Here is a 19,273-nt window from a genome sequence, read left to right on the forward strand (position 1 = left end):
GCCACAGTTGCTCCAGTGTGGCTCTCGCAGACGCTGATGCAACCTGGGACTGGATGTCCCAGGGCGACCAGCAGCCCGCGTTCGCGCTCACCTTCTCCGGGCGCGTATCCCTTTAAGGGCGGCCGTGCTGCGCGCGGGCCTCGCTCTGGGCCGGAGCCTGCGCGTCCGTGTCCCCGGCGAAGGCTGCGTCTGCCGAGGACCCAGGTCGACGAGCGGGGCGATGCTCAGGTTGCGCGGCTGCTGCGCGCGTCCCCGCGGCGGCGCCCCGGTCCGGGCCGAGCGGAGCCGGGCGAGCAGCCGCGCCCTGCGGGTGCTGGTGGACATGGACGGTGTGCTGGCCGACTTCGAGGGCGGCTTCCTCCGGAAGTTCCGCGCGCGCTTCCCCGACCTGCCCTTCGTGGCGCTGGAGGACCGGCGTGGCTTCTGGGTGTCGGAGCAGTACGGACGTCTGCAGCCTGGGCTGAGCGTGAGCACCCGCGGGAGGGGAAACTGAGGCCGCCGCTGTCCAGCCCCAAGCCGGCCCGACTCCCCCATGACCTCTGGCGGGTCCTTTTGTACCACAGGGCCTCTGGGAGGACTGTGGCCACAGCGCTAGGGGTGCTGCTGACAGCTTCTGCCAGCTGTCACCTGGGCTTCCAGCAGTCTCCTTACTCTCCCCCTAGAAATTTATCTGGACCCTCTCTCCCTCGTTCCCTTCCTCCCTCTGTCACTCTCCCCCACCCCTACCACAGCCCCTCTCTACCCACCTCCCCTCAGTACTGGAGATTGAACCCAGTTTCTCCTGAAGGTTAGACAAGCTCTCTACCACTGACATACATCGCCAATCCTTTTTTTTTTTTTTTTTTTTTTTTTTTTTCTCTCATTGGCTGTCACTAACTTTTCTGGACTGCCCTTGAACTAACTCACTCTGTAGCCTAGGCAGGCCTTGTAATTTTGATCCTCCTGCTTCAACCTCCCAAGAGCTAAGATCACAAGCATATAACACCAGGCTGGGTTTGAATTTTAAACTGTTGATGTATTTGGCCTCAGGTAATTTGTTACATGGGAAAAAAATAGACTAAGCATTATGTCTCCTTACGCTTACACAGACATGGCTATTTCTTCCTCTGGATGAATTTGACAAGTGCCATTCGCCCTCCTCTTTTGCCCCAATCCGTGGAAGCATAGCTTTCAGTGATACTGTATGCTAAAGTATATGACTTTCCAAGTGTCATATGGGGAGTCAGAGTCTAGGTCGAGTGAACTTTCCTCTTGACTGGTATAAGGTCCTTGCTGAGTCCTTGGGCAACCCCCTCCCTCATGGCTAGACAGATGTCCAGGCTTTTTGTTAGAGAGAGTGTAATTTGGAGACAAACTATTTTATGAAAGGAACAGGGAAATTTGCCCAGAATTAAGTTAGAGGATGAGTTTTCTGGCATCTCTCAGTTGGCTGCCCAGGGGCCATAACTAAAGGATTTGATGGTGAGAAGGGTGAGATTTACCAGGTATGTAACTCCTAGTTCTTCACATCCTCCAGGGACTAATGTCAGTAAGGTAATGAAGAAGATACACAGAGGGAAAGCTGGGTCAGCTAGCCTGGGCTCTTTGCTGGAAAACCGTAGCACACCCAGAATCTCATGTTTATTATACAGAGTTGAACATAAAGGCAGGTGCATACAAATGAGCACAGAGACAAGGTTTATGGTGTACAGCTGGGTCTGGAGACAAGGTTAGCTAATCTAGGTGGGAGCAGTCTGCAGGGGAACAGTCTGCAGGCAGCAAACATCCAGGGGAGAAAGCAGCACACACTGTCAAAATCTACACTTGCACCAGAGGAAGGCTTTGCCATGCTTGTGGGACTCATCCCAAAAGGCTTTGCCTTTCCTCCATGGATCTGAGGCTCTGGGGTTCTTGATATGACTCTACATCTGTCAGCAACACACATTCATTCAGGACTTCACCTGATCCCTGTGTGGCCCACTGCTTTGTCTTGACTTTAGTAAGATGCTACTGTCTCCACTTTGCACACAAGGAAACCTGCTCCCACGTCACCAGATAGCAAGGCATGCAGGTGGAATTCAAACCATGCAGCCTGTCAGCCTGCCACACATATTTCTCTTTCTACACTCTAACTCTCTGTTCTCTGTTCTGCTTTCTCTTTTGATTTCAGCAAGGCGAACAAGTACAGCTTGATGGTAGAGGATTGCCCAGACAGTGTAAGACCCTAGGGTTCATTCCTAGCCCTGCAACTCTCCCCCAACTCCCAGACCCCCACATAATAAGGCACCTCTATAATAATTTGGTTTACTGAGGAATAGGTACTGAAAGGGGACATGGGGCATCATTTCTGTTCATTTTCAGAATGAACTTCTGCAGGCAACTTCCACAGAGCCCAGGTAACTGACATTTCCTAGCTTTGAGAACCATGACAAGCTTTAAAACAAAGGAAACAATCACAATCCATGTCACCTCTGTAGCCTCAGCAATAATTACTGCAGCGTGTGGGGTTCACTTGTAGATGACTGACCAGTGTTTGAATTTGGGGGACACAATTTCATTATAGGAATGTGTTAAATTTGCTTATTTGTTTATGTAGCTTTATGTGTGCGAGTATTTCATCTGCATGTATACATGTGTACTAGGTGCAGTCCCGGTGTACAAAGGTCAGAAGAAGATATCCAAAGCCTTGGAACTGGAGTTACTTATAGATGGTTGTGAGCCACCATATGGGTGCTGGGATTGAACCCAGGTCCTCTGCAAGAGCAGCAAGCACTCTAAACTACTGAGTCATCTCTACAGCCCTGAGAATATATTAATGGGATAAGATGAAATCTACCCAGATTCTGCAAGCAGACTTGCTTCAAACCCTAACACCATAAAGAAGAAGCGAAGAAGGAGGAGTGTGTATGGTGGGGGCGGGGGAGAAGACTACAACAAAGACTTAGAGGTTTAGCTTAGTGGTCGTGATTACATAGGTTCCATGAGACCCTGGGATTCATTATCAGCACCATAAAACAAAGAAAGAAACTACGAAGTGGCTTAATAGCTCTTTGTATATAGATACTCCAGGCCCAAAGGGACTAATTCCCATCTTCCAAGTGCAAGGTGAGAGAACACAGGGAAGAAGGAGGCTGCTGGGATGGGAGGAACCTACTGGCTTCCACTCATTCCTTTTCCAAGCCTCAGCTCACTGAAGGATACCCCAGAGCCTGCTTGTGACCTAGTTGTCTTAAGTATCTGTGGTTAAACCAAACAGTCTAGGTATAATAGATGTAGCTGTTTTTACTTTGTATTCTTGCCCCTTGGTATCGGGGAAACCCATTCCAGGACCCCCTAGGGTATCAAAATCTACAGATGCTCAAGTCCTTCATGTAAATTGGCATGGCATTTGTGTATGACCTGTGTAATCCTATATAGCTCAACCCTGCTGTAGGTGACATAATACAAAGCACAGTGTAAATGCCACAGAGATGGTTTTGAATACTGAATAGTAAGGGAGTAATGACACAGAAAAGGGGCTCTGAGTGTTCAGTACAGACAGTAATTCCTCCCTAGTATTTTCTGTCTGTGGTTGTTTGGGTCCATGGATGTAGACCCCATGGCTTCTAAGGGCCATGGAGTACCTTTGTCCTTATTCCTTTTGGTTTCCACAGTACTTTTGGAGGAAAGTTGGGAAAAGGTGTAAAGAAAAGCTAATTTAAACTGACTTAGAATCCTCAACTGTTAGAACAGAGAAGTGCACAGATTGGGGATTGCCTCTACCACTGCTTCACAGGGAGCTGAGAGGCTTGGCGCTGGAACGCCAAATCTGTTCTGTCTTACCAGGACTTTGGGAGGAAGAGATGGGTCTTGTCTTCGTGTTGTTGGTGAGAAGCTCCATGAGGGTGGTCACCAGACCAGAGTTAGCCTGCAGCAAGGGTTATACTGCCTCTATGTGTGAGCTCAAGTCTCAAAGGCATTACCCCTAAGTGGCTCTGAAGAAAACCATGCTTTTCTTAAATTGTGAGCCAGAAATCTTTGGTCCTTGTAGGTTGTAAGGATGGTACTTGAGAATGTATTTTAGTAACAGTGTGTTTGTTCAACCTGTGTAGTTGACAAGGGATCGGTGCTCTCCTAACCAGGCAGTGGTATTTCCTGTACTGCACACATGGGCAGCACTGAAACACTCCCTTTTTGGAGGCTGAGATGTCTTACTTTCCCCTTGCCTGGCCCTAGGAGAGATCTGGCCAGCATTCTGAGAAGGCGAGTTCTGGCCTACTCACACATGGTAGAAAGGGGATCCTTACTCAGCCTGTTTTACTGTGTGGCATCTGTTTTACTATAGCTAAAATGAGAGTTTGTATTTCTTTTTGAGACAGGCTTTTATTTTGTTGCCCAGCCTGGCCTTTCAAGTAACGGGACTAGCTTGGGCCACCATACCTGGCACAAGGTCTGGATTTTTGATTTTCAAACTTTATAAGCAACAAAATTCCTTTTAGGGGGAGGCAGAGGCAGAGGCAGAGGCAGAGGCAGAGGCAGAGGCAGATGGATTTCTGTGAGTTCAAGGCCAGCCTGATCTCCAAAGAGAGTACCAGGATAGTCAGAGCTACACAGAGAGATCCTGTCAAGTACCATAATAAAATATTGGTATCTCAGCACATGAACCAGGTGAGAGCACAGCTGTTCTGATTGGTGTGATCAGGGAGCTGGGACTCTCCTAAGCTGTTCCTTCCCCTGCTCTCCATATTCCCATCATTGTAGACCATGGTACACTTGGGGATCTCTAAGTTCCTTCAACCTCCAACTCCAGTGACTCTTTTGTCGTGGCCAGGAATGCATTCCCTCAGCCCTTGCTGTGTGCTGGCTGTTCTAGGCAAGGCTAGCAAATGTGCACTTTGTGAAGACTATCCTCAAGCTGAGAACACCAGGTGGCTCTCCAGAGCTGACACCTTAGTTTGTCTGTGCTGTGTCCTAAGAGAAATCACCATTCACTTCCTGAGAGAGGGGCCCAAGCACAACCATCACCTTGTGATTCCCGCTAAGACACAGAACTGGGGTGAGTGTAGGGAGCCTCGAACCCCCTTCCAGCTCTACCCAGAGGAGGGCAGTGGGACAGTGGGGACTTGGAGGTGACTTGCTTTTTTTGGCTTCTTAGGAGAAAGCTGTAAGCATCTGGGAGTCCAAGGATTTCTTCTTTGAACTGGAGCCTCTGCCAGGAGCTGTGGAAGCGGTGAAGCAGATGGCGAATCTGCAGAAGTAAGTACGCCTTCCTGTCTTGGGACTCCACAGCCCAAGTCCACACCTTTATCTTGCTGTCTTGCCCTTCTCTCCACAGCTCTGCAGAGGCCCATTACATTCTCACTACTGACCCTGGCAAAAGATCTTCCGGGCACATGCTGTAGGCCAGCATGACTGTGTGACACACAGCATGGGCTTTGTCCACCAGGGAAGTCCAGTTTGCAGTTGTGGGGCAGTCGTCACCCAGGGCAGATGAGCCTAGTCTGACAAGTGCTGAAAGGAGGGTGAGCAGCAGGCCTCACTTAGAAAAAGGGGGTTCAGTAAGGACAGGGGTGTCATTTTGTTCTGGTGAACTGAGAGCTTGTGTGTGGTAAAGCCCTCACTCAATACCTACCCTCTATGGTTCTCTGAAGCCTAACGGAACGTGTAGACAATGTGCTTCCCTGAGATCTTTTACAAGCACAGCCTTAGTGACATGTACTCCACACCTTGTAGCATACCCATTTCAAGTGTACAGTTGAGTGGCTTTTAGAACACTCACAAAGTTATGGAGCCATTGATACTGTCAATTTCAGAGTTGTTTTCATCACCCCCTAAAACAAAATGTCAAACCCATTATCACACTGCTCATTCCTACCCTTCTTTAGTTCCTAAGAGCCACTAATCCACTCTTTGCCTCCAGAGCTACCATCTACCGTGGTCTGGCTGCTCCTTTCTTCTCCTCTCCACCCCAGGGTTTCTCTGTATAACAGCCCTGGCTGTCCTGGAACTCAATTTGTAGACCAGTTTGTCTTTGAACTCACTGAGATCTGCCTGTCTCTGTCTCCCAAGTGCTGGGATTAAAGGCGTGCACCACCACTGCCTGGCCTGTGGTCTGCTTCTTAATGATTTTAAGGTTTATCCATTTTGTAGTAGCTGTCAGTACTCACTGTTTTATTCTTGTGTGTGGGTGTGTGTGCGTGTGTGACTGGGGATGGGGTTCAAGGCATTTTGTATGACTGGCAAGTGCTGTAACCATTCAGTTACATCCCCAATCAAGTACTTATGTTTTTGACAGTTGAATAGTATCCATTGTATAGACAGAATGCATTTTGTGTATTTATTCATTAGCTGATAGACATTTGGACTGTTTTTATCTTTTGACTTTGTGAATATTACTGCCGTGAACATTTGTGTTAGCATTTGTTTGAACATTTGCTGTTACTTCTTTAGGGCATATACCTTGGAGTAGAACTGTGAGGTCATAGGGTAATTTTATATTTAATGTTTAAAAGAACCATCAAATTATTTGCTATTAATTTAAGGAAGACTGTAGTTTCTTGATGTGTTTGTCAACACTTGATATTTTATTTTTTTTTTAGCCATCCTGGTGGTAGCTGTGACTATGGTCTGTCATTGTGGTTTTTATTTTTATGTATTTTCTTTAAGGTTTTAACTTTAGCTCTTAAACAGATCAATTTATTTTGTGTGTATGGGTGTTGCATGCCTGGTGCCTGTAGAGACCAGAAGAAGGTGTCAGATTCCTTGGAACTGGGGTCACAGATGGTTCTGAGCCAGTGCTGGGGATCAAACATAGGTCTACTGGAAGAGCAGTCAGTGCTTTTAACTGCCGAGCCATCTCTCGGGCCCTTAACTTTGGGTCTTATTTTTAGATCACAATCCTGTCTGTCTGTCTGTCTGTCTGTCTGTCTGTCTGTCTGTCTGTCTGCCTGCCTGCCTGCCTGCCTGCCTGCCTGCCTGCCTGCCTGCCTATCTATCTATCTATCTATCTATCTATCTATCTATCTATCTATCTATCTTTGTAGTGCTGAGGATTGAACCAAGGATTTCATGCATGCTAGGTATCATAGTTACATTTCCATTGCTGTGAAGAGACACCATGACCAAACTAACTTATAAGAGAAAGTATTTAATTGGGGTCTGGCTTACAGTTTCAGAGGGTCAGTCCATGACCATCATGGTAGGGAGCATGGCAGCAGGCAGGCAGGCAGGCAGGCAGGCAGGCAGGCAGGCAGGCAGGCAGGCATGGCACTGGAGCAGTAGCTGAGAGCGTATATGTTTTCTGCAAGATGGAGGCAGAGAGATTGAAATTTGCCCTGGTGTGGGCTTTTGAAACCTCCAGGACACCCCCAGTGACATACCTCCTCCAACAAAACTACACCTCCCCATCTTTAACAAACAGTCCACCAGCTCGGAACCAAGCATCCGTTGTAGTTTTCTTTGATGGTTTCTGTCTGTTGCAATGAGAAGATTCCTTAATGAGTGGTGGGAGAAAACAGCTTGGTGGTTGCTGGGGCTCCTAAGTCAGGAGGCTAATCAAGGGCAGGTGGGGGAGGGTGTGTTCCATTCTTGACCACGGTGATCCACTTTTTGTAGTGTGCAAGTCCTACAACTTATGAAAAATTTCCCTTCTAATAAGTGCAGTTTTCAAAACTTTTTATATTTTATGTGTATGTGCATTTACCTCTATGTATATGTGTGTATCACATGCAGGCTTGCATGTCAACTGTATCTCAATAACACTGTGTAAAAATAATCAGTTTGAGCCAGATGATGCCTGTGTAGACCCATCTACTCAGAAGGCAGGCAGAGATGTCATACCCTGTGCCTCCTCCCCACGTAAAGGTCTAGTTTGGCTGAAGGAGAATGGCATGGAGGAGTCAGAATTGACCAGGCTGGCTGTATTGAGGCTGAAGAGCTGAGTGCAGGCAAAGCTTGGGACTAGGAGTTGAACAAAGTCATTCTAACCTCTGGGGTAGGCAGCATGTGGCAGCAGCAAGGCAGGGTGGGGCGGGGTGGGGTGGGGAGAAGACTGTGTGTATGGCCTGGGCCTCAGCAGTTAGGCTTTGGGAGGAACAGTGAAGAAGAGGGAAGGAAGCTTGCCTGTCTTCCTTCCTTCTGAGGTTTGGGGGTGTGAGGAAAAGCCTGCCTACAGTTGGACCTTCGGTGAGGCAGCTTCCAGAGAGTCTGGGGCGGATACCGTCACTCTGCCAACCAATTTGTCTCTTTGCACCTGATGTTTTCCTGAACACTGAGCAAGTACAAGCAAAACCCCCAGAGGCCACCACAGAACTCCCCAGGGACTAATTTGCCAAAGAGAGTTGGAGAAACACCACTCCTACAGTTTGGCTTGATGGGCCAGCCCATCCAGTGCCAGGGTAGAACACAGTGTTGTGACTGTTTGGGACAGGATGGTGTTGGTGGTTGGGGAACTGTCTTGTGCATGTTGGGAGGAGCAAGAATCTGGGAAGCCCTTCTTGGTCAGGGTCAGCAGCCCAGAGCTGGGACAGTGCATTTATTGGGCAAAGCCCATGTCCCTCTTGAGGCCACAGAGCTGGAAAACTTGTCTTATGGAGCCTGGTTCCCTTCCTGTGCAGCCCACAGCCAGGTGATGGAGCATAGTTTCCTTTCATCCAGCTGGGGATATGCTTCTCCTTCAACTGTCTTTAGACTCTGCGGGGTTTTTTCCCTTTATTTTCTCCCTCCTCCATTTTTGGAGCTGGAGAAGGAAACCAAAGCCTTGCGACACCTCTCTGCCATTGAGCTCCCAGCCTTCTGTATCCTTTCAGTGCTGTGACTGTTGCCAAATGCTTCTTTCTCTCCCGTTTTCTTATTCAACTAGTGTGCGATTAACCCAGCTTGCCTTCTGGATCTAGTCCTGCAAAATTGCCCACCTCAGAGTTTGTTGCCTGTGGCCAGGGCATATCATTTGTGGCTTCCCAGGACCTTTGAATCAGGCAGAAATTTCAAGTTGTAGCCTCTTATGTGGGAAGATGTAGAACAGTGGGTTTTCCCATGACAGGTACAGGCTTAGACCTTGGTAGGGCTCAGCTAGCCGAGGTGGGCGGTGCACAGTGGTATGGAGATAGCTGCACGGCTCATTGTCCTTTCTCTCCTGGCAGCACTGATGTCTTCATCTGCACAAGTCCCATCAAGATGATCAAGTACTGTCCCTATGAGAAGGTAAGGAGTATGTCCCAGGCGAGGGCTGCTGTGTGGCACAGGCTCCCATCCCGGTGTTCCCTGCCTCTCTGCACTAGCCTGAGGCTCTATCTCATGTGCTGGATGGACTTGTGACAACATGGGCTTGGTGGGAATAGCACCTGGGACATTATCAGATATGTCTGGCCCAGGAAAGTCTAGTAAAGACGGCGACAGGGATCAAGGAGAGAACCATGTTTGGGGAAGGGTCAGACGCTCAAAGACATCCCTGCATGAACTTTCACTCATTTTCACACTGGAACTGGAACTCAGAGCATCATGCATGCCAGGCAAGTGCTCCACCCCTCAGCACCATCCCCAGCCTTATGTGAAAAGTCTGATCAAGAGCTGGGCATGGTGGCTAACCTGTAACCCTAACACTAAGTGGTTGAGACAGAGGGATTGCAAATTCCAGGCAAGCCTGTGCTACGTAGTGAAATCAGGGCCAGCTTGGGTTACAGTGAAATCTGTCACCACCTTACCCCATTCAAAAAAACAAAACAGAACAAAACAAAAACAAAAACAAAATCAACCAGAAAGAATGCCTAAGCAAGGAAATCTAAGGTTTTTTTGTTTGTTTTCCTGTGAGCTCCAATGAAAGAACATCTAAGCAAGAAAATCTAAGTTGGTTTGTTTTCCTGTGAGCTCCTTTGTCTAATGAAAGTAGAGTGGTTGCAGTGAGGAACTCTCTGCACATTAGGAGCTGTGAGTTGCTTTCTGCAGGGAGGATTGGGTCACCACACCTTGCAGGTTTCTCAGATACTCCTGTGGGGAGGCTGGCTTCCCCTACTTGGGCTTCATTTACATCTTCATGCTGAGGGCGCCTGAGCATCTCTGCCTTCCTCTCTCCCCATACAGCTCTTCCCTGTAGTAGTCTGTGTGCCCTGCTCCAGGAGGATCCGACACTCAGGGCATTTACTGTGGGATATGTGAGCAGTTGCTGGGTCAGCCAGTGGTCATCCCGACCCCTTTCCTTTGAACTCTCAAGGCCGAGCTCATTTCAGCCCAAGGGAGTGGGTGTTCAAGCCACAGCTCCTGGGGTGGAGAGAGGCGTGAAGGCTGGAGGGGTCTACACTGTCTGCTGTCCTTCACTGGGCAGATCTTAGAGGTCTACCCATTGCCAAGAGCCTTTGTCATGTCTTGAAGACACTATTTTGAAGCGGGCATCCTGGTCTTCTGGTTCTTACAATCTTTTTGGCCCCACTTCTGTTGTTTTTTCTTGAACCTTAGGTATAGGGGTAGTGTTGTAGATTTATCACGAGGGGTTGTGCATCCCATTGTTTATGCATTTTATCATAATGCATAAATGCTCTCTGTAATGGTCACCATCTGCTGCAAAAAGAAGCTTCTTTGATGAGAAGCAAGAACTAACTTATGGGTATGCAGATAAAAATTTAGAATGCAGTAAGAAATTATACCGTTTAGGGAAATGGAAGTGATAGATTCCCCTCTAGGGGCTGTGACCTCTCCAGCCACGCATGGGTAGTTGGCTAGATTTTCAGCACCTGTCACGAATTCTCTGCTACTGAGTAAGCCGTAAGTCCAGTTAGATAGCTATCTGTCATCCCCGAGATAAAAGTGCCACCATTGTACCGCTAGAGATAGCTTATCGGGCTTTATTGTGGTTCATAGACTTTACACCTGGGAAGGGCTACTTATGCTTCCTTCCCTTGGCAGCTTGCACAGAACCTTTGTATACTAGGAGATCTAGGTTTCAGTGAAGAGTCTTCCAGCTGGACTCCTCCATGCCAAAGTGTGTGTACCTTCAGCTGTAGGGTTAACTCACATTTTCCCCTCCTCTACTTCCATATCACATGTGTTTGAACATCTTTTAAGCAAACAGCTTTCTATTTGTTCTGAGATGAAGTTTCCAAGTCTTTGCCTGCTTTTTTATTGGGTTGCTGTGTATCAAGTTGTAAGGGTCCTCCTTGTATTCTAGAGACCAGTCCTTCATCAGGTGATGTGTTGTGAAGATATTTTTTCCCAGTCTGTGGCTTTTTGTCTCCTTAGGTTTTTAAAAAATTGTTGTTGCTCTTAAAAACATTCTTGCATTTTTAATTTTATTTTCTCTGTGTGTCCACAGGGCCTCCTGCTACATACAGTACATGTAAGTTGGTCAGATGACAACTTGTGAGAGTCTGTTCTCTCCTTGTACCATGTTGGTCCTGAAGCCAGGTTGTGAGCCTTGACTGTAGTGCCTTTGCCTACTAAGATATCTGACAGTCTACTGTTCCTTTGTTTTTTGAGGTAGGATTTCCCTGAATAGACCTGCTGGCCTGGAACTTGCAATTCTCATACTACAGCCTTCCAAGATTACAGGTGTAAACTACCATACCTGGCTCAACAGAGTCTTTTTTTAATTAAAAAATTTTAATATAACATATGGTCACATATATTTGGTCACATTCTTTCCCATCCCCCAATAGCCCCCAGATCCCCCCTCCATATCCATTCCATTTCATATTCTTTTTCTCTCTTAAAAATACAAAACCAAAACAAACAAAGCACAAGCAGAAAAAAAAAGAAAATAAGATAGAATGAAACATGGATTCAGTTTTTTATTGGCCAACTATTCCTGAGCATGCAGCCTATCTGGGATGTGGTTAATTCTTTGATTATCTAGTTTTGGGCCTCTGTGTTAATTACCATCTACTCCAAGAAGAAGCTTCTCTGATGTGGGTTGAGAAATGCATCAATCTATGGGTTTAGTTATATGAAGTTAGGAGTTGTTTTATTGCTGTGCTCATTTAGCAGAATAGTTGTATATTTTTCCTTAGGGCCCATGACCTACCTAGTCTCAAGTCTTGACCTCATTTACCTTCTCAGATATGGGTTCCATCTCATGCAGCAGGCTTTATAACCAATCAAGAGCTAGTTAGTTACTTCTATTTCACTATAGCACCAGTGGATATAGCTTTTAGCAGGTTGCTATTATAACCTCAGGATTTGTAGCTGGGTGAGACTGAGGATTATTACTCTTCTCCTCAGGTATTATGCATATCACCTTCTAGTACTATAAACACTAGTCAATAGCAGGGAAGCTTCTAGTTGGGCACCAGCTTAATTTCTCTGTGTTAATAAGTATGTGGTGTCTTCAACAAGAGAGCCTTACCATCAGGATTTCCTAGCTACTAACCCTCTGACACGTGTACAGCTGATAAAGACTTTTTTCCATTCTGCCGGCCATCTCTTTGCTTGACTGATAATGTCCTTTGCTTACAGAAGATTTTTATTTTTTTAATTGATTTATTTGTTTTCTTGATGTCCAGTTTTTTCGAGTATTTTATGCATTGTAGATATTAGCCCTCTATTGGACATGTAGCTGGTAAGAATCTTTTCCCATCCTGTAATCTGCCACTTTGACTGAATGATGATGTCCTTTGCCAGAATGATGGTGCCTTTGCCATACAGAAGCTTCTCAGTTTCATGAGGTCCCATTTTTTAATTGTTGGTCTTAGTGCTTTTGTTAATAATGTTATGTTCAGAAAGTCTTTTCTTGTGCTAACGAGTTCAAACCTATTCCCTTCTCTCCCTTCTGTAGGATCCAGGGTATCTGGCCTCATGCTGATGTCCTTGATGCAATTGGATAGGAGTTTTGTACAGGGTGATAGATATGGATCTGTTTTTATTCTTCTACATATAGCCATCCAGCTTTAACTATTTTTGAAGTATAGAAATTTTATACTTTTAGATTTTATATGTAGGTTATAATCCACTTTGGGTTAATTTTTTTTTTTTTTTCGAGACAGGGTTTCTCTGTGTAGCTTTGGAGCCTATCCTGGCACTCGCTCTGGAGACCAGGCTGGCCTCAAACTCACAGGGATCTGCCTGCCTCTGCCTCCCGAGTGCTGAGATTGAAGGCGTGCAACACCAACGCCCGGCGTTAATTTTTTTATGTGGTGGGAGAACAGTAAAGGTAAAGGGTCTGCTTTTTTATTTTTGAAGGTGTATGGCTCTAGTTGTTTCTCTCTGGATTCTTATTCCCTGGTCTAATTCTGACATTCGGAATGGGTTCATTGATTTCTTGCACTCTCTTGAATACTAGAGTTTCATAATAATTTCAAAACAGCAAGTTTTCCAACATTATTCTTTAAAGAATTTTTAAACTATAAATTAAACTGTAGTTATACATGGTGGCACATGCCTTTAATTCTATCCCTTAGAAGGCAGAGATAGGCAGATCTGTAGACCAGCCTGGCTTCAAACTCACAGAGGTCCACCTGCATCTGTATCACACACATCTTCCCACCCATGAGATAGAAGGTGCTTGTATTAATCAGGGTTCTCTAGAGGAATGGAACTGATAGAATGAATATATATTTATGGGATTTATTAGAGTGGCTTACAGGCTGTGGTCCAGCTAGTTCATCAGTGGCTATCTACTAATGGAAAGCCCAAGAATCCAGTAGTTGTTCAGTTCATGAGGGTGGACAATTCAGCTGTCTTCATTGTATGTTGGAATCCTGAGGAAGTAGACTCTAATGCCAGTGAAGGAATGGACTCACCATTGAGAGCAAGGGCAAGCAGGCAAAGAGAGCAAGCTTCCTTCTTCATGTCCTTTATACAGGCTGCCAGTAGAAGGTATGGCCCAGATTATAGGTGGATCTTTCCACCTCAAAAGATCAGGATTAAAGGTGGGTCTTTCCACTTTAAATGATTTAACTAAGAAAAATCCCTCACAGGTGTACCCAGCTGCTGGGTTTTAGTTAGTTCCAGAGGTCACCAGAATTTCAGAAGAATAGCCATCACAATACTCTTGTTACCACACATGGATCAGGCAGCTTTCCAGGGATGAACAAGGCTCAGAGGCAGAGCAGTGGTGTGTCCATTTAGAAGTGGTAGCTCTGGTTTTCCCAGTCACAATCCAAATAGCTCAGGCAGGAACCTGAGTTGTCCCCCCAGCTACAGGGCAGGAGAGTGCAGTGGTGGAATCATCACTGGCCCTCTTTGAACTTCAATTTCTTTATCTGTACAGAATCAATGGGTCACTGTACTGTTTCCTTTGTACAGTTGCTCCTCTATGGTAGTCCATGCCAGGGATAAGAGACCCAGAGACTGGGTGCATGGGACCATATACTTGTGATGACTTGATACTGACAATCCCAAGCGTGTGATTGTCACTCACAGAGGTGCTGGCTACAGTGAATTGGAAATTTACAAAGGGAAGTAAAACTTCTCTGCTCTGTGAATGGTTTGTGAAACACGGTGCTCAGGGGCCAGACCCTGTCCTGCCTCAGAACCCTTGTGCCACTAAGCCTGGGCTGTCTTAGTTGTGGACCCCTTCTCCTTGGAAGAAGCCCAGGAGGCCCCGGGGGTCTCCTTGGTTCTTCAGTCTTCCTCATACAGAAGGGCCAAGAGCTGCAGGGGTGGGAAGGATGTCTGCATCCATGTTGTCATGAGGGTAAGAAGAAGTACTTTTATATTAGCAGCTCTGGTTTCTGTCTTCCATCCTCGCCTGTGTCACCTCCATGTGGACACCAGGGTCACCCGTGTGTCTTCTCCCTGGCCTGACCCCTGGAGGTTGTCCAAACCCTGCTCATGTAACCATCCCAGGGACTCTGGCAATCCACTATCCATCTGCCTGAGGCAGTGTTTTGACTTGGCTGAGCTACTTTATGAGCCTAATGGGAGCCTGTTCCCTGCAGTGGGTATCTTTCTGGGAAGATGGCCAGGCCAGTAGGGCCTGCAGGTCTTCACTGAAACCTTGGTCATGAAGCCTTTTCTCAGGCAGTCTGTCCAGAAAGGACTGTTTCTTCTTCATTGGTCATTTGGACAGGTGTCCAAAGAACTACTGTCCCTGTCCTAAAGGATCTGAGAGGCTGCTGAGGTGGCTGCAGGGATACAGATAATGTGGCCATAGTTGTGGCCATCACCTGGAAAGATGAGGAGTGTGAAGATGAAAGAAGTAGAGGGGAGAAAGTTTTAGGAACTTGCTATGTCAGGGCTTAAGCATGCCTGAAAAGTGTGTGAGTGTCATGTCTCTGTGTGTTGTGTGTGCAGGTGTGCAGTTAAAGGCCTGAAGAGAGAGAACTGTCTGAAAATTGAGGTTACCATTGTGAGGCCTGAGGGCGTGCATGGAACAGATAGGGTCATGCAGCCCCCTTTATAGTCTCTGCTCTGTTCTCCAAGTCCTTCCTGTGCTAGAGGTCACTCGGGGCCACATGTAGTCTGCTCATATGTCTGCCCAAGTCACATAGACCACAGCTGGGACGAAAAGGAACCGTCTGAGGCTTTGCTGCAGGTGACTACACAGCCTTTCCCTTGGCAGGTCATTCTATATGAGCCAGTGGCACACTTGCAACCATCTTCTAGCTCCTGGCTGCTGTTAGTTTTCCAGGTGGGGCTAGAGGAATCCGGGCAGAGGTTTCTGTTCCCTTCTGCTGGAAGCTGCCCTGACTAAAGTCCATACCTGTCTTCGTCTGTGAGCAGATTAGGGAGGATGTAGAAGGGTAGCCAGATGGCTAGATGCAGCTACACACTGGCCGGAGTGGCACAACTGTGAACCTCAGGCCCAGGGCTGTGGCGCCTGTGCAATGAACAAGTCTAATGTATTGGGCGAAAGCCTGGAGATTTAAATGAAAGACAAAATGTCTGGTTGTTTGTGCTAAGAGAATGTGTATGTCTCTGTCTCTTTGTTGCAGGGAGGGAGCAGCCTTAAATACAGACTTACAGCACAGTGGAAAAACCCCAGGAGTAAGAGCTCGGGTTTTCACAACTAGATGTTGATGCCAGTGGGGCAAGGCTGGGACTGTAAGCCAGGTCTAGAAAACAGGCTGCACCTGTGGTTATTGGCTGACAAGCAACTCACAGACTCCGTGAGGGCTGGGACCCAACACAGGGCCACCCATCCCTCTCCTGGTTCTCCCAATGGAACCAGACCCAGTGGCTGGTCAGGCCATATCTGCTGCCAGCCTCACTAGGGTGGTGAAGGAGGGTAGGCTGTTTTCCCAGTTTCAAAAGTGTCCTAGGAAAGGGAGAGGAGGCAGTCCTGAGCCCCCACAGTGGTGACGGGAAGTGTGGCCTCCCAGATTGCACATTCTGTCAATGGTAGCTGTTACTGTGTTCTGATAGTTGAGCTTCCTGCCTGTCAGTCTTGCAGACAACTGTATTCTTTCTATGTGCCTGGGATGCCAGCTGTCTGCAGCGCCCCTTTGCACTGGTGTGACAATCAAGCTCCTTGTAAGTCTCCTCTTTCCCAGGCTACTGCTTTTTTTGCCCAGTATCATATCACACATGATTTGAATACCTGTCTCTGCTTGAAGTTCCCAGCAGGGACATTGGGCAGATCTACTGGTTATTTCTCTGTGAGTTGGCCACCTTAGGAAGTCACTAGGGAGTCACGGAGCCCCAGGACACAGTGGCAGCCAGTGTGACTAACCTTTGATAGAGTGCTGAGAGCATTCTGTGTAGCTCTGGGGATGTCAGGCCTGGGGCTGAGTTGTGACCCTTCTGTAGTCTGAGGAGTATGCAGGTACACAGCTCCCAAGTGACAAATTCCTGGGCACAGAGCTGCCTGAACTGGCCCTTTATATTAGACTTCTTCCCTTCTGTAGCTGGGGCTCTGCACTGAGCCATCCCTCAGCACTGTCTGATGTCATCTTCTCCTCTGTTACCTCCAGTATGCTTGGGTGGAGAAGCACTTTGGCCCTGACTTTCTGGAGCAAATTGTGTTGACCAGAGACAAGACTGTGGTCTCTGCCGACCTTCTCATAGATGACCGGCCGGACATCACAGGCAAGTAGCCTGTGGCAGGGATGTGGGTAGCAGGGGGAGGGTGGGTAGCCCTAGTTGTGTTCTCTCTTCTCCCACACATCTCCTCCTGGGGTCTCCTCAGCTCACTTCCCATCTTTGCCAGGTGTTTACCGGCTCCCAGCCAGGGGCTTCCTCCTGTTGCAAAGGCCTACCTGCATCCTAGGGACAGGGCACTACTGGAAGCCAGAATGTCTGTGCCTTACCCAGATTGACTTTAACCTGCTGGCTTTCCTGAGTGAAGAACCCATCTTTGATTTTCAAACCTTTATATTTAGTAACTTCCTGCCCTCTCTTCCCCCTCAATGGTAGTGCGGGATAAGTCTACTATATAACAGGAAATCACAGTATAGTGTCTAAGCTGACAGTGGCTTGGGCATTGCATCTGTCCTTTTTTTTTGGTTCCAGCTAATGACCCCTTCTCAGAAAAAAAAGCAAACCGAACACTTGGCTCACTTAACTGACAAGGTAGGGTGGAGGCAGGGCTTCAGGCATGGTGGAATTTGGGAGTTCTGTTAGCCAGCCCACACTGTTTCCTGACTCTTGGATGTTCTCTGCCTGGTTTTGCCACATTGTGGGCAGTCTGTTTCTTCCTGGTAGTTCTTTTTTTTTTTTTTTTTAAAGAATTTATTTATTTATTATGTATACAACATTCTGCTTCCATGTATATCTGCACACCAGAAGAGGGCACCAGATCTCATAATGGATGGTTATGAGCCACCATGTGGTTGCTGGGAATTGAACTCAGGACCTCTGGAAGAGCAGCCAGTGCTCTTAACCTCTGAGCCATCTCTTCAGCCCTCCTGGTAGTTCCTAGGAGTTGCAGGTAACAGTTTGTTCTGGACACACTGGTAGGCAAACAGTTTCTTGCTGAATGCCAGGGAAACATGCCTATCTACCCCAGTCCCTCCAAAGGTCCATCCACTGTCTGTGTGGATGGAGACAGCCTCTCTGAAAACCCAAAATCTTCCAGAGGCTTAGGGTAACATCACCCATGGGGCTTCAGCCACAGGAGCTAGTATGTCACAACCCCAACAGTGTGGAAGGAGATTGGTACCAGTAACTACAGGGCATGCAGGCCTGAGCTTCCCACTTGAGGTAGCACATGATGGGCACAGAGATGGCTGGCCAGGCCAACCAGGTGGATGACAGAGCCCCTTCAGCCACCACCATGTGGATTGCTTCCTGTGTGTTGCATAGAGTATCCTGTGCACTGTGCCTTGTTTTACCCTCATGCCTTCTGTAGGGCAGGCTAATGGAGCATCACTTTGCAGACAGAGAAACTGAGTCATGTGAGGCCACTTGCTATGGGGTTTATGGTTTGATTCCAGAAGCTACACCTGGGCCCCAGTCTTTGGACTGAGGTGCTGCTTCCCTCCACAGGGGCTGAGCCACACCCCAGCTGGGAGCACATCCTCTTCACCTCCTGCCACAATCATCACCTGCAGCTGAAGCCCCCTCGCCGGAGACTCCACTCGTGGGCAGATGACTGGAAGGCCATCCTGGATAGCAAGCGGCCCCGCTGAGGGCTGTGCTATGACTCTCTCCTGGTCCAGTGTGGGGCTTGAAGCTCATGACTGGACGGCAAACAGCCTGCTGAGGGCTGTGCTTTAGTTCCTGGCACTTCCTGGAGGATCCCAATGGACTGTCTGGTCAGGACAACTTCTTGACACACTCCCCTTTTCCTGGCTCAGCAAGGCCTTAACCTGATCTTGGGGCAGGGCTGGGAGAAAGGCATTTGCTCCTGGGCAACTTTGGCCTGACCTCAGGTGGTGGCCCATGTCACTCCCTCTCACTGCTTACAATAGGGGTGGTCTCTAAGGCACTGGGGTGTCCTGGTCCAGGATCTGCAGCCTTTGCAAGGTAAGGAATGCCAGGGACAGGTGACAGGGGTTCCCCTGGCAGGCATGTGCCCTTCCACCTCTAACATAGCACCTTGTTTGTTCTCACCTCCTGGCTTTCAGTGGCCACCAGGCTCTTTTGGAGGCCAACAGTAACCCTGCCTATGGTTAGTGGTGTGATCTCTTTCTCTGGTGTATCTAGATCCCATTCACGGCCTAGAGAGGAGTCAGTAGGCTTGAACATTTGTTGACCATATGAGAAATAAATGCTATTCACATATAGCCTGTGCTGTGGCCTTTTGTAACACCGGCCTCAGGGTCATCTAGTGTGCCATCTGCCTGTGTTGTAAGCATCTGGGGGTCCCACACACTGATAAACAGGACAGAGGTGGGTGTGACTCTCCTTTGTGTGCCTCACATGGGAGCAAAGGAAAAATGGTCTGGATGATGGCATAGCTGGCAGTCTGATGGAGGCTCCGCTTTCCTCAACCTCTTCCCCCAATTAC

The 19,273-nt window shown here is 47.8% G+C and overlaps 1 protein-coding gene across 4 annotated transcripts; it reads left to right on the plus strand.

The window, feature by feature from the left end:
* The first annotated feature begins 188 nt into the window (after positions 1 to 188).
* On the plus strand, positions 189 to 19,049 carry Nt5m (5',3'-nucleotidase, mitochondrial). Of its 4 annotated transcripts, XM_035447831.1 has the most exons (7): positions 189 to 466; positions 5,114 to 5,214; positions 9,099 to 9,159; positions 11,261 to 11,284; positions 16,797 to 16,911; positions 17,335 to 17,394; positions 18,310 to 18,447. In XM_035447831.1, exons 1-6 carry the CDS (start codon positions 221 to 223, stop codon positions 17,388 to 17,390), a joined length of 603 nt encoding a protein of 200 aa, XP_035303722.1. In that variant the 5' UTR covers positions 189 to 220; the 3' UTR covers positions 17,391 to 17,394; positions 18,310 to 18,447. The 4 variants fall into 4 exon arrangements, with proteins under 4 accessions (XP_035303722.1, XP_027283118.1, XP_035303723.1 ...); XM_027427317.2 differs by lacking the exon at positions 17,335 to 17,394 and having other exon boundaries at positions 18,310 to 19,049; XM_035447832.1 differs by lacking the exon at positions 11,261 to 11,284.
* Positions 19,050 to 19,273: the final 224 nt, after the last annotated feature.

Source organism: Cricetulus griseus, chromosome 7 (assembly GCF_003668045.3).
Source record: "Cricetulus griseus strain 17A/GY chromosome 7, alternate assembly CriGri-PICRH-1.0, whole genome shotgun sequence".
Lineage (NCBI taxonomy): Eukaryota > Metazoa > Chordata > Mammalia > Rodentia > Cricetidae > Cricetulus > Cricetulus griseus.

Excerpts from the sequence above, each read along its gene's own strand:
- Nt5m (XM_027427317.2), top strand. The coding sequence starts at position 221 with ATGCTCAGGTTGCGCGGCTGCTGCGCGCGTCCCCGCGGCGGCGCCCCG. Across the intron at positions 9,160-11,260 it reads AGTACTGTCCCTATGAGAAG|GGCCTCCTGCTACATACAGT; the intron begins GTAAGGAGTATG and ends GTGTGTCCACAG. Across the intron at positions 11,285-16,796 it reads TCCTGCTACATACAGTACAT|TATGCTTGGGTGGAGAAGCA; the intron begins GTAAGTTGGTCA and ends TGTTACCTCCAG.